Below are 15,595 nucleotides of genomic sequence, written 5' to 3' on the forward strand. Positions count from 1 at the left end.
GAAGAGTCCTGGTCCAGGAGTCCAAAATAACCCTTTGAAGAACACGTCGCCCAAATGAGGCCTTAGTCGAGGCAAACTCCCCAACTTTGTAATGTTTAATGAAGGGCGATGGTGATGACATCGCTGCCCTCAGATTTCCTCCACTGAAGCCTGCGTAGCCCAGGCGCCCGAGGTAGCCATGCTCCTAGTCGAATGAGTGGTCATGCGTCTAGGTAGCGGGCGAGATTGTTGGTCATAAGCCAGGAAAATGCAGGCCTTGATCCAGCGACTGATGGTAGAGGGAGTGACCTTACGGCCCATTGTGGCCGGCTGAAAGGAGAGGAACATTGACTTGGATTTCCAGAATGATGCCGTGCATTTGATGTAGCGATGCAGGGCCCTCCAGATGTCGAGCAGTGGATGGGACGGCAAAGGACAGAAATTGGGAAGGACGACATCCTGACTGTGGTGGAAATAGGAGTTGACCTTTGGTAAGAACTAAGGATCCAAACACAAGACCACTTTGTCCGGATGGAACAAGCAGAGATCCTCTCTGACCAACAGGTCCGCCAGCTTTGACACTTTCGTCACTGAGGTGATGGCTACGAGGAAAACCACCTTCAGTGTCAACAGCTGATGGATAACAGACCTAAGTGGTTCAAAAGGCAATGCGATGAGGGCCTGCAGATGAGGAACAGATTCCAAGTTGGGTAACGATGGACCACAGGGGGACTGAAATTTGAAGTTCCTTTGAGGAAACTCCAGACCCTGGGGTGTTGAGCGAGGGTACATTTATCCACTGACTCAATTACTGTGGATAAGGCAGCAGCCTGCCTTTGAAAAGAAGAGGATGCTAGTCCTCTATCCAGCCCTGTCTGGAGGAAGTTGAGGATCTGCGGAACAGAAGCTGACCGTGGATCTATGAGCTGTTTTCGGCATCACCTGGAGAAGGTTACCAATGTGGCCTTGTATATTTCTGGTGGTAGAAGGATGCCTCAATTGTCCAAATGACCTTCTGGGAAAAGTTCGACTCAGGATATCCCCTTCAAGTGTCAAATGGCTAATTGCAAACATTGGGGCTCTGGATGGAGAAGAGCCCCCTGGCTGAGGACTATCCTGTCATCGGGAATCCACCAAGAATGAGAAATGGATAGATTGACGAGGTCTATGTACTAGGTCCTCCTGGACCAGTGCAGGGCAACCAGAAGCACCTCTGCCCCTTCCTCTAGGATCTTCTGCACAACCCTCAGGATGTGTGAGAGGGGGAAAGATGTACAGGTGTCCCTGAGGCCATGGGCAATGCACAGTGTTAACTCCTTCTGCTCCGTGCATTAGAAACCTGGCAAAAAACCTCAGGAGCTGGGCATTCGTCGGATGGGCAAAAAGGTCTACCGTCGGGCGACCGAATTGTCTGGATAACTCCTGGAACAGGCCCGGGTGTAGGCGCCATTCCGAGTGGTCCACGGTTGACCTGCTCAGCCAGTCCGCTTGGACATTGGCTACTCCGGAGATGTGCTGCACCCTGATGGATAGGGTGTGAGCTTCCGCCCACCGGCCGAGCTTGTCCGCCTTGATCATAAGGGACCTGGAGTGAGTGCCCCCCTGGCGGATGATATGGGCCTTCGCGGCCACGTTGTCATGAGTATGAGTACATGGCAGTGTGTTACCAGCGGGTGGAACTGTTGAAGTGCTAGTCGAACTGCCCTGAGCTCTAGTCAATTGATATTGGCGAGCTCCTGTTGACTCCACCGCCCCTGGGCCGCCCAATTCTGTGAGTGAGCTCCCCACCCGAAGAGGCTGGTGTCGGATGTGACTGTGACACGCTCTGGCTCCCTGAAGTGGCAGCCCTTGTGAATGGTGGAGGACGTCCACCAATGCAGTGAGCGCAGAACTCAAGTGGGTATTCGTACCTGCAAATTGGAGCTGCCATCGCTGGCCCATTGATACAGCAGCAGGAACCACTGGAGAGTCCATGCGTGAAACTGAGCCCAGGAAATGACATTTATACAGAAAATCAGTTTGCCTAATAATTGGGACAGGATCGCCAGGGATGTCAACCACCATCTCCATAGTTGGCTTATCAGTGCCCTGATGCTGAGGTGCCGTTCCTGTGACAGGGAGACTTAGCAAGAGATAGTGTCTATTACTGCTCCCAAATGCAAGAGATTGGTGATTGGGTGTGGATGGCTTTTGCCAAAGTTGATCAAGAACCCGTGTTGTTGCAGAGTTCAGATCGTGGTCTGGAGAGGTCGATGTGCTTGATCTGGGGACGACGACAGGATCAGAATTGCGTCGAGGTAGCATTGTAACATTACCGGGACTGATCTGAGGTGTGCCGCTACCGCTGAGAGTAACTTCGTAAAATCCTAGGTGCAAAGGACAGGCCAAATGGCAGAGCCCGATATTGGCAGTGGTGGCTCACAAAACAAAATCTCAGGAGCCTCCGATGAGATGGTCTGATAGGTACGTGGAGGTAGGCTTCCTTGATATCTATTGATGTCAGTTGGTGCCCCTGGTGGCTCAGAGGGACTGCATCATGAATCTCTTGTATGCCAGGTGGACATTGAGCCTTTTAAAATCTAGGATCGCTCTCCACCCCCACCCCACCCCGAGTTCTTGGGCACTAAAAAGAGAATTGAGTAAAATCCTAGTCCTATCTGGTTCAATGGAACCGGTTCGATGGCACAGATATCCAACAGATGTTGGATTTCAGTTTCCATGAGACCCCTTTTGACTTGACAACTGGGGATAGAGACACGAAATGAAGTGCCTCAGGGGCCTGGAGAGGAATTCTAGAGTGAGGCTGAGCCTCACTGTTTGAAGAACCCAAGTGTCTGACATGGTCACCTCCTATTGGCTGGCAAAATTTAATAGTCGACTGCCAATGGAAGTACGCTTTTGGGAGTCACTTGTATCGGCGATAGGGCCTACTGCCTGATCCTCAAAAAGAATGCCGGGATTGGGGCTGTGCTGATGGAACTGCGGCTGTCTACCTGTCCTGGAATCCTGATCTATACTGGGAATAATCCATTCCCTGCAAGTAGTTTCGTTGTTAAGACTGGTAGAGTTGGTAGGACTAAGCAGGTTCAGGCGCCCAAAAGGACTTGGTCTTCAACAAGAGACAATTAAATAAGACTGCGAAATAGGCTTGAGAAGGCGGGGGTCATGCCTTCATCTTCAGATAGCTCCTGTTCCCCTATCTCATCTCCCAGCAGAGAAGCCTTGCTGTGTAGGGAAGGGCGAGGCCTTGACCCTTTTCTGGGCCGAGCCCCGCCATAGCGGGGGAGAAGGTAGCCTCTGGAGCAGAGCATCTTGGTCTAAGAGGAGGATCTGGTCCTGCAACAGCTCTACTTAATGGAGGGTCAAGCCTGAGACTCACATCAGTCACAGAAAACTCCTGGTGCCAGGAATAATCAGGGGACAAGGATCTGCTGGTCTCTAATAGTGGGGGTGAAAGGGCCCTACTCCTAGGAGATCCCCTCTCGTCCACCAGTGAAGGAGGAAGACTAGGGCCCAAAGATCCTTCTATGATCCCGGGGGCCTGAGAGGGTGAGGCGGTCTGCCCCCCCTATAGTCCAGTCAGCCTCTATACCCTTACAGCGATTCTTAGATTTGCTGGCCTTGCTTCCTTTGGCCCTGGTGGAAGGGCCCTTCGTTGCGACCCTACCAGTCTGTGAACTGGAAGTTTCAGTGGAAGGCAAGCAACTGGGGGATGATCATGCTGCCCCGCTGTTGGTAGAGGTCGATCGGTCCGCCATTTTGTACTGTGTGGCCACATGGATCAAAGGAGAGGCAAGGCAGCTGGCTGAGAAATAAGCCTCTGTGAAAACAGTAGACCTCAGTAAGCACAGCACTCAGTGCCAAGGCTAGCAGCAAGCTGTGAGGTAACAGATTGGAAAAGCAGCCTAAACACACTGAAATCTCAGAGCAATCAAACACGCCACCGCCGACTCCGATCTCTGCAAGAGAGTGGAGTCAGGACGTACGCATGCGCAGTAAATAGGTCTACCAGCACCAAGAAAAACAGTTGCGCTGGACCAATGGTGTGAAACCTTCTGGCGTGCAGTTCGAAACACACCAGCAATCGAGTCAAAACAATGGAGAAATGCCACACTGCAGCGGCAAGCCAACTCTCTGCCTCTTAACAAGCATCTCTCTCGTGCTACAGAGACTAGCCAACAGGTTGGGCGAAAGCTTCAACTGCTAGAAAAACGTTCCTCAGGGGTCAAACCAGAATGAATAAATACGATGAATAGTGCTGGTGGTTCTTACCGGCGGGCCAAGAGATACCAGCACACTCACCGGGGCAATTTGCAATCTTGCAAACAATCCAAACTATAATTGCTGCACTTCTAACGGAGAATCTAAGATGAGAAATTTTTCAATCTAATAGCTAATATAACCAGATTGAGTTGGAGAAATCTTGAATATGTCTCATTTTGGCTAGACTGAGTTAAAAAACTGTTATCTGAAAGAAAAGAGAGGAGTGGCCAAGACTTTTTTCAACTCAGTCTTTAGACTAATGTGCTGAATTTAACCCATGCTTGTTTTCTCCAAGCAGTACACAGGAGAATGAATGCTGTTTTCTGGCAGAAGATGCAAATCTAATATAGCTGATAGTCCTTAGAACCCTAGAATCACATCACAAAAATTCAGTGACAGAATATGAACAGGGTGACTTCAATCCATTTTCAGCTGTTTGGAATAATTTTATGGGTCAAACATCTTGACCATTCCTCTCTTCTTGCTTAATGACCACTCATTCAGTGATTGTTAAAACAAGTGCTAATTAAGTACGAGCATGTAAGTCCTCGTACTTACGATGTCACAATATCCTACGATCACGTGACCATCATTTGTAACCTTCTTTGCTGGCTTCCAACAAAGTCAATGGGGAGCCAGGAGGTGGTCCTGAGTAGCAACCATATGACATTTGATTTGATGACTGCACGGGCTTCGCTTAATGGAAACCAGAAATGCCAAAATTTCTATTATTAAGTAGTGTGGTCATGTGACATTGCACTGTGCTGTTTAGCAATGAAAATTCCTGATCCTTGTTAAGTGAAAACTACCTATATGTTCTTTGTTCTTTGAAGATCAAAGGACTGAATTGTGACCCTAATCCTTGAAACACTGCCAAACCATTAAATGAAGGTAAATAAGTTACTTCTTAATTACTACTCTTTCTCAACTGCTTTTAAAATCATTTGTTATCAAAATAAGTGACATGAATATAAATGACAACTCAGCTTCAATATTTCTATTAACTCCTACCACATTCAATTTATACTCTAACAATTCACATCTTAATAACATCCGAGGTGTAAATGACCAATACAGAATCTTACTTCAAATTCCTTAGATCAGAATTCTCCAAAGTGGTCCATATCAACTTCCACAAATCAGTGGGGTTATCCATTATTATTTTGTTATTATTACGTATATTATATTACTTAAAATATTATTATTTCCATACAATAAATGTTTGGAGTGTGTGTCAATGAGCAATCTGAAACTTCCTGAAGAGACCAATGAGCTGAAAAGATTGGGAATTCCTGCATTAAACTTTATGTTACCCCTATCAATTTCAAAGGTCACATACTTGTCATACCATTTGAAGGTGACTAATAATTAGGTAATTCTGTGATATTTCTAAACTAATTACTTACTAATTTATTTTATTTAAAATATTTATATGGCTGCCCAAGCTATTTAGGTTTGTTATATGAAGGGGTTACATGCATTCTACAGGAATACTACCTATTACCACATAACTAAACAACTACAAATACATCATCTATTCATGCATTGTACTAGATTTTATTATAATTCACTATATAATTACCTTAACTTCTCACCTTAAGTTTTGTGGCGCTTCTCCAAACAAACTACAAATTTCCCTAATTTGTTTCAAGGCTGGAATGACCCATTTGTCATTTGTGCGGAGTTCTTCTATAAAACGATCTATCCACTGTATTTTTTGTGTATCTCTATCCTTCAGGAAAAGAAAAGGAAGCATAAACATGAAGGACAGAGGATAAAGATAGGCCGAAAATGAACTACAAAAAGTAAGATCATCCTGGGCAAAAGCAGAGAAAACCTATTCCTAAATAATACATGCCAACTATCAGTATAACATCAAGTTGCTTCCTTATTCCGCTCTTGTACATGGAAAGCTTAAGTTTTGTCAGAATCTGGGCCAGCTATTATTTCTATACCACATGTACCAATTATTTATGTAATATGGCCCTCCATCTCTTATACACGACACTAGGTGAATAGCAATTAAAACAAAATAAAAACAGAATAAAATGAAACCAATAATTAAAAATGTAAATAACAGGTGCAGGCCATCCATACCTCTATGAGTAAAACTAGATCCCCCTCAGAACTCAATCCCAATTCTCTCTGCAAATCTGGACTGCTATGGAATACCACATGAGGGCTTTGTTTCCCATAAGCCCCTAATGAAAGAGCCACAGTAGTGCAGTAGTTAGAATACAGTACTGCCACCTACTGCAGGCTACTTCTGCTGATCATTGGCTGCTTGCAGTTTGGTAGTTCGGGTCTCACTGGCTCAAGGTTGACTCAGCCTTCCATTCTTCTGAGGTTGATAAAATGAGGACCCAAATTGTTGAGGGCAATATGCTGACTCTATAAACTGCTTAGAGAGGGCTGTAAAGCGGTATATCAATCTCAGTGCTATTATTATAATCAACACCAGTTTGAGAAGACTGGCAAGCTCAAAATTAGATTGCCACTGAAACTATAGCACTCAAAAAGTTTAAATAAAAATTATATTAGACCCCTGATTCAAGAGCAATCTTCCACTACATAGGCACAAAGAAAAAAATAAAAGAGCAGCCATTAGCTACAAAGAGTCATTATATACTATTTTATATCTCATATTGCCCACACTAATTGATGTTACCTCTCTTGAAACAACTGATCTTATAATCATAGCGACCTGCAAGAAAGGGGATGAGGAAACGCAGAGGTTTCTGAATATTCTCTAAAAATCAGTATGTGTCATTGCCTGTTTCTATTGCGCTCAAATGTTCTTCCTTGCTCCCAGATTCATCCCTTTCCAATACTGTCATGTATTATTTTCCCCTGGCAATACTTGCCAATTTTGCAGATCAATCTAGTATTCTATATGCCCTCCATATAAATTGGTGCCCTATTCACAGCCACTTGTATACAGCCAGTGGTGGGTTTCAAAATTTTTTGGAACCTCTTCTGTAGGTGTGGCCTGCTTTCCGGATCCACTGGTGGAACCTCTTCTAACCGGTTCGGTAGATTTGACGAACCGGTTCTACCGAATAGGTGCAAACTGGTAGGAACCCACATCTGTATACAGCTCAGAGACATTCTAGCTTCTTCTGCTAGTGGGAGGGGTGCATAGAAACACATCTACAGTAAGTTATCTGCAAAGTTCAGCAGGCAACCCACACAACGAAGCTGCCAAAGAGTCCTTGGAAGTTTTAATCCTAAAGTGCAGGACAGAACTGTGACTCAAAAACCTATGAAGCAATAATAGTCCAGGGTTTACTGGCGGGGTAGAGCTGTGGGGAGAGAAGTTAAGAGCCCTGGATGCTAATCCATAAGAGGATATTCATTGAAGAAATGGCAGAATCCCTGTAAATAAGACCTGGTCTTATTTTTTTTTGCACTCCAAAATAAGCACTAGGACTTATTTTCAGGGATACATATCAGGGTTAGAGCCCAGCTGGGTGCCCCTCCCCCCTGGCATGCACACAAGTGGTGGCAAGTGCACAGGACCAATTGTATCTGGCAGCAGCTGCAGCCTGCGCAGCTGTCCAAGCAGCAAACGGAGGCAGAAATGTGGGAGGGGGAAAGGCAGGCAATCCAGACGTGCTGCACAGGCCACGGAAAAGCTGAGAGTTGGGCTGGAGTGCCCAGGCTTGGGAAGCTCATCTTTGTGTGGTCGCACCGGCAGCAGATGAAGGCAGAGGCAGGGGCGGAAGGAAGGCAATCCCGACGCACAGCGCAGGCAAGCTGAGATGTAGCCTACCAACTCTCGGTTTTCCCAAGGCCCATGTCTGGATCACCTGCCTTCCCCCCGCAACTCTGTCTCCATCTGCTGCTGTGCCACCACACAAAGATGAGCCTCCCATGCCCACCCGCTGCTCCAGCTCAACTCTGGGCCTTCCTGTGGCCCACAGGGCAAGTCCGGATCAAGTGCCTCCTCTATGCCTCTTGCTTGGACAGGTAATCAACTCACCTGCACTGTGTGGACTACGGCTATTGCTGTAACTGTCAGCCTGTGAGCACTTGCCGCCTCCTTTGCTGGCCACACCCACCCTCCTTCACTAGTGTTTATTTTTGGCATAGGGCTTATATTAGGCGCACATGTAAAAATCAGGCTAGGGCTTATTTATGAGATAGATCTTATTTTTGGGAAAACATAGTAGCTAGCATTTATTGGGCTGTTCCACTGAATAGTGAAGTGAAATTATTAATGGCTGATCGCTGGATCCATACTCCTGGTAGGACCCTTTGCTCTCAAGTTCCACATCCTCTCTTATATTGGGCATGAACAATCTGCAAGCACTTTAACAGCTATTAGTAACATGCAGTGGTAAAATCAGAGCTGCTTTCTGCTGAAAATGGTGAAGCAACCCTTCTTTCTTGGCTGACCTAAACAACTTGCCATTTGCTACTCTCCATAAATGTACAATGAGGACGGAGTACATATACTTGTCAATGTTCTTGGTTACCCAGCTTGTACACACAAAACCAGAGTCCTATGAGGATACCCAGACAGATTGGGACCAAGTTGTCATAATGTTCCAGCTTTGTGTTTGTAAGCACCCACAAATTGCAAACCTCCCTTGAATTATCCACCTATAATTTTAAAATTCCTGCTTTAGAGTATAATGGGGAAAAACAACATATTTTTAAATGAAACATTAGCAAGTTCATTTTAATGGCTAACTAACAATTCATCCTTACCTGTGAACAACTGTAATCTAAAATTTTAATGTGGGCACTTAGAGCCTGATCCATGATATCAACTGGAACATCATCACTATGCGCTAAATTCCATAGGAGATTTAGTACTTTGTGTGCCATCACACCATCTTTATCATCTTCTGCAAGACGTCGGATTAGCTCAAGTAGCTTTTCACGTTGTTTTTTACTTGCATTTGTCCAACTTGCCTAAAAACCAAAGGGGAATCAATGGAAAGTTAAAATGCAGTCCTATAATAGTACGAAAACTTTAAGAAACTGTAATATTAAAATACAAATTAACATTATTTAAAATTTACATGTAACTACCGTTTCTCCCAAAAGACGACACACCTTGAAAAGAAATCCTATCATGTTTTTGAATGCATGCGATCAAATTTAGCCCCACCCACAAAATTAGCCCTAATTAAGACCCTGCCCACCTTGGTGTACAGGGGGTGGGGTGAGGCATACAGGTAAAAAATAAGCTAGGGTGGTGATGGATGGGTGGAGCTGCCCTACTTACAAGGCCTGCTTGCCGCCACTCCCACTCATCGACCCAGCCTCTGTTTTGTCTTCAGTTGCCTGCTGGAAGGCATCTGCAGCCGATAACAGAGCTCCAGATCAATCCAGAGCTGAAGGCATCTGCAACCGATAATAGAGCTCCTGATCGATCCGGAGCTCTGTTATCGGCTGCAGATGACTTCCGGCAGGAATCTGAAGGCGAACTGGGAGGATGGGGCGATGCATGTGTGTGGCAGCAGAAGAATTGGGCCAGCAGTGTGCTCCTGCTGGGCGGGGCTATCAGTAGCACCGCCATGAGGTGAGTCAATAATTATTTTAATATAGCTGAATTCCTACTACTAATTGCTCAGTATGGTTGAAGAAAACATGTATTTATATATGTTATTTAAAATACTGTGTTTAAGGCCTAGCCCTGGCCTTCTTTTTGGAGAAACACAGTATTTTAAATAACAAATATAAATACATGTTTTCTTCAACCATACTGAGCAATTAGTAGTAAGAATTAATCTATTTTAAAATAATTTTTAAAGATTACATCTGAGTGAAAGCCTCTTTCCAGCTCTTCTAAATCAAAGCAAATTCATGCTCTTACAAATAGAATACCATTTTTAATATCATTTTAATGTATATTCCAATATCAATCAAATTTAAGTTATTAGTGAAACATATCTGGTTGCATAATTATTTTTACAATTCTTCAAGAAAATGCAAGAAACTCATTGGTTCTTTTTACCCATTAAGAATTCAACAAATCTAAACTGTACTTAACTAACAGTAGAATAAAGTACTTCATAAGAGACAATTGGTTTCCTGTGTGATTTCTTCATAAGTCAACTGTAAATTATCTGATTCTATAATATCATTTGAAAAGAAATGTCAACATGTCTCTTATACCTGTAGTAAAATATCAATGAAATATAATTGCTATATTTTAATGTACAATTTCAAATACTATAAACAACAAAGGAGAATTGACTCAGGGTAAAAGAAATTTCAGGAAAGTGAATCTGAAGTTTATTTACTATATTAAACTTAACAAAATAACAGAGTTGGAAGGGACCTTGGAGGTCTTTTAGTCCAACCTCCTGTTCAGGCAGGAAACCCTATATCATTTCAGACAATGGTTATCCAATCTCTTAAAAACCTCTAGTATTGCAGCACCCACAACTTCTGGAGGTAAGGTATTCCACCTATTAATTGTTCTAACTTTAAGGAAATTTCTCCTTAGTTGTAGGTTGATTCTTTCTTGACTAATCTTCCTTCATCCACTGCTTCTTGTTGTGGCTTCAGGTGCTTTGGAGAATAGGTCAATCCCCTCTTCTTTGTGTCAACCCCTCAGATATTGGAACATTGCTAGGTAACAACCCCTAGTACTTCTTTCCATTAAACACATCATACCCAACTGCAGCAAACTTTCTCTATATACGTTAGCCTTCAGTTCCCTATTCTTTCTAGAGTCTCAACATCATTTTATATCATGGTGACCAAAACTGAATGCAGTATTCCAAGTGTGGTCTTACCAAGGCATTATAACGTGGACTAACACTTTACGTGATCTTGATTCTATCCCTATGTTAATGTTTTTTTTGGCAGTTGCAGAACACTGCTGGCTCATATTTAAAAAAATGTCCACTAGGACTCCAAGAACCCTCTCACAGTTACTACTATTGAGCTAGGTATCACCTATTAAAATTAACATAAATTGAAATTTGATTATGTCCTACTTAAAGGAGTTCAATGAATAGCAAATTAATAGACTAATTACCTTAAAGCAATCAAACAAATGGTCAAGTTGTTCAGGAGAGAAATCCCAGGCCAATTTTGCAAGAAGATCATGCACATTTTTCACAATGGCTTCATGTTTTCCTGCCTTGAAGAGCAATATTATTAATGTTGTTTTTATGTTATTTATAGAAAAACGTACAACATATTGCAACATTATTATCACAAAGTACCATTTTAAGGTAAACATTGAAAGTCAAAGATTGGTATGGTAATTTATGATGTACCTGCTGCTTTACAAAGCTATTGCCAAGAAGCTACAAAATAAATGAAAGGGGGAGGCAGGGAAACATGAGAATGCTTAATAATGCATGGTTCCTTCTACTATATATAGATATATCTCAGCTTGAACAAACAGCAACAAGCAGCCTTTGAAGAATTTCAAGCTACACCTAACTTCTTGGAGAAAACTAGAGCATGAAATGTGATGATAGAAAACTAATATTGCTTCATTACTTAACATCAGGGAGCTGCTTGAATTTTCTCTACAAAGTATTTTGGAAGCTGTTCAGGACCAAATGTGAGAACCGCATCAAGCTTCATGAGACCTTTGGTCAAGAATGATAAAGCTGAATGGGTGAAGACTATTAGAACAGATATAGGTAGTCCTTGACTTATGACCACAATTGAGCCTAAAATGTACTGTATTTTTGGAGTATAAGACGCACTGGAGTATAAGAAGCACCAAGGTTTTTAAGAGGCAAATTAAAAAAAGTAGGTAGGTAGATAGAAGGATAGAGAGGGTGAGAAAGAGAGAAATATAGTAGGTAGGTAGGGAGAGAGAGAGAGTAGTTAGGTAGGTAGATAAAGGGATAGAGAGAGAGAGAAATAGAGAGATAAATACAATAGGTAGATAGGGAGAGAGAAAGAGTAGGTAGGTTGGTAGGTAGAGGGATAGAGAGAAATAGAAAGAGAGAGAGAAATGCAGTAGATAGGTAGGGAGAGAGAGAGAGGTAGGTACGTAGATAGATAGAGGGAGAGGGAGAAATACAGTAGATAGGTAAGGAGAGGGAGAGAGTAGGTAGGTAGGTAGGTAGGTAGATGTTTCCAGGTGTATTTATCCATGTGCTGGACAAGGAAATCGCTGACAATCTGCAGCACCTAACACTTTGTTTCTGCTGACACAGCACTTGATCAATGTAATTCTTATCAATCAGTTAAAGAGCTTTCCAAAAGGGGGGAAAATGTTTTTGCACTCTGCAAACCTCCCTAAAATGGCCCATTTTTCATGAAACAAATTGCATGCATAGCCTTATGGAGGCTTATAGAGTGCTGCTGAGCGCTAGGAGGAGGGCAAAAACCAACCCGTTTTTTTGCTCATTTCTGCCCTCCCCAGCCCCCAGCAACTCTCTGAAAGCTTCCATAAGGGTATGCACGGCCATTTTGGTGAAGGAGGCAGGGCTTCGGGAGGCACAAAATGCTGTATTCGATGTATAATACGCACCCAGATTTTCAGCCTCTTTTTGAGGAAAAAAGGTGTGTCTTATACTCCGAAAAATACGGTATGTTCTTAAGTGAGACATTTGTTAAACGAGTTCTGCTCTATTTTATGACCTTTCTTGCCACAGTTATTAAGTGAATCACTGCAGTTGATAAGTTAGTAACATGGTTTCTAAGTGAATCTGGCTTCCTCATTGGTTTTGCTTTGTCAAAAGGTGATCACATGACCTTGGGACACAACATCAGTGACAGGTATGAACCAGTTGCCAACCATTTTAATTTTGATCATGACCATGGGCGTGCTAGAAAGGCTGCAAATGTGAAAAATGATCATGTTCCCTTTTTCAATGCTGTTGTAATTTTAAATGGTCACTAAATGAATTGTTGCAAGTCGAGGACTACCTGTATACTCTATAAATAAATGCAAAGAAAGGAGAATAAGATCAGGAGAGATTGGGAAAGATTTAAATAGAATCTGTAAGTACACTTAGAAGTTCATGAAGAAGCAAAAAGGTAAAATTAGAGTGAGTGGAGTGAGAAAGATTAATATCTGGATAATGAATTGCTGGATGGACATTAAATTACTGAAAGTGAAACTGACAAGACTGCAATGCTTAAGATCAGAATAGGGGTGTGCAAAATCCAAAGTATCTAATTTGTTTCAAATTTTTATGAACAGCTTCAAAGCAGTTCCATTTCAGTAAAACAAAACATTTAGACTAAAACAAAATTTGGAGGGATCTCAGGGTGATTTTTTATGGGATGAATAGCGATAGCATTTAGACTTATATACCGCTTCAGAGTGCTTTACAGTCCTCTCTAAGCAGTTTAGAGTCAGCATATTGCCCCCAACAATCTGGCTCCTCATTTCACCGACCTCGGAAGAATGGAAGGCTGAGTCAACCTTGAGCCTGGTGAGATTTGAACTGCAAAATTGCAGTCAGCAGAAGTAGCCTGCAAGACTGAATTTTAACCACTGCGCCACAGCAGCTCATAAATAAAGAATAAAGAAAGGCTGCTTCCTGCCTTCCCCTCAGTAGCACCTAGAATTTCATATCCAACTTGCCTCGCCAATCTTTAATTTTGCCAGAACTTCCTTCCCCTCGGGCATTGTGGATTTACTGCCATATATACCACTAAGACCCTTCATCGATTACTGCCTTGTCGTGGAGAAGGGGCTTGCATAACTCAATGAAACTTTGAGCTATTCTGTGCAGGGCCACCCAAGACGGACAGGTTATAGCAGAGAACTCTGACAAAATGTGATCCACTGGAGAAGGAAATGGCAACCCACTCCAGTATCTTTGCCATGAAAACCTTATGGACAGTACCAAAAGGCAAAAAGATATGATGCTGGAAGATGAGTTCCTCAGGTCAGGTGTCCAATATGCTACTGGGGAAGAGCAGAGTGCTAGTACTAGTAGCGCCAGAGTGAAGCGACTGAGCAAAAGCCGAAAGGACACTCAGTTGTGGATGTATCTGGTGGTGAAAGGAAAGTACAATGCTGTAAAGATCTATACTCCACAGGAACCTGGAATGTAAGATCCATGAATCAAGGCAAGCTGGGCAAACAAGACTGAACATCAACATCTTAGTAATCAGCAAACTAAAATGGACAGGAATGAGTTAATTTAATTCAGATGACCACCAGGTACACTACTGCGGGCAAGAATCCCTCAAAAGAAATGGAGTAGCCTTCATAGTCAATAAAAGAGTAGGAAAAGTAAGACTGGGATACAATCCACAAAATGATAGAATGATCTCAGTTCGAATCCAAGGCAAACCATTCAACATCGCAGTAGTCCAAGTCTATGCCCCAACCACTGGTGCTGAAGAGAATGAAATTGACCAGTTCTATGAAGCTCTACAGCACCTTATAGAATTAACACCAAAAAATGATGTCCATATCATGAGGGATTGGGATGCTAAAGTAGGAAGCCAAAAGAGAACCAGAATAACAGGCAAGTTTGGCCTTGGAGTACAAAATGAAGAGGACACAGGCGGATAGAATTTTGTCAAGAGAATACGATGGTCATAGCAAACACTCTTTTCCAACAACCCAAGAGACAACCCTACACATGGACATCATCAAACAGTCAACAGAGAAATCAGATTGACTATGTGCTCTGCAGCCAAAGATGGATAAACTCTATACAGTCAGTAAAAACAAGACCAGGAACTGACTGTGGCTCAGAGCATGAGCTTCTCGTTGCAAAATTTAGGCTTAATGGAAGAAAATAGGGAAAATCACTAGGCCACTCAGATATGAACAAAATCATATCCCTGATGAATATACAGTAGACGTGACAAATAGATTTACAGAATTAGGTCTGATAGACAGAGTACCTGAAGAAGTATGGACGGAGGTTCACAACAATGTACAAGAGGTAGCAACTAAAGCCATCCCAAAGAAAAAGAAATGCAAGAAAGCAAAATGATTGTCTGAGGAAGCTTTGCAAATAGCTGAGGAACGAGGGGAAGTGAAAGGCATGAGAAAGAGAAAGATACACACAATTGAATGCAGAATTCCAGAGAATAGCTAGAAGAGATAAGAATGTCTTCTTAAATGAACAGTGCAAAGAAATAGAAGAAAACTATGGAATAGGGAAGACCAGAGATCTCTTCAAGAAAATTGGAGATATGGAGAGAACGTTTCATGCAAGGATGGGCATGGTAAAGGACCAAAATGGCAGGGACCCAAAAGAGGCAGAAGAGATTAAGAGGTGGCAAAATTAAACAGAAGAACTATACAAGAACGAGCTTACATTCCTGATAACCACAATGGCCTCAAGCCAGACATTTCTGGGCTCCACGATGATCGCAGATGGGGACTGCAGCCAAGAACACTTGCTCCTCGGGAGAAAAACTATGGGAAAATCTAGACAGCATACTAAAA

The 15,595-nt window shown here is 42.8% G+C and overlaps 1 protein-coding gene across 2 annotated transcripts in view; it reads right to left on the reverse strand.

Annotated features, from left to right (window-relative positions):
* Positions 1-15,595, reverse strand: part of USP9X (ubiquitin specific peptidase 9 X-linked) — a 192,375-nt gene that overhangs the window by 101,775 nt on the left and 75,005 nt on the right. For both annotated transcript variants that reach the window (XM_032219596.1, XM_032219595.1), the window contains exons 12-14: positions 11,243-11,347; positions 8,956-9,162; positions 5,838-5,974 (exon numbers count right to left, since the gene is read on the reverse strand). In XM_032219596.1, the coding sequence (XP_032075487.1) occupies positions 5,838-5,974; positions 8,956-9,162; positions 11,243-11,347 (449 nt within the window). The remainder of the gene's footprint in view (positions 1-5,837; positions 5,975-8,955; positions 9,163-11,242; positions 11,348-15,595) is intronic.

Source organism: Thamnophis elegans, chromosome 6 (genome assembly GCF_009769535.1).
Source record: "Thamnophis elegans isolate rThaEle1 chromosome 6, rThaEle1.pri, whole genome shotgun sequence".
Classification (NCBI taxonomy): domain Eukaryota; kingdom Metazoa; phylum Chordata; class Lepidosauria; order Squamata; family Colubridae; genus Thamnophis; species Thamnophis elegans.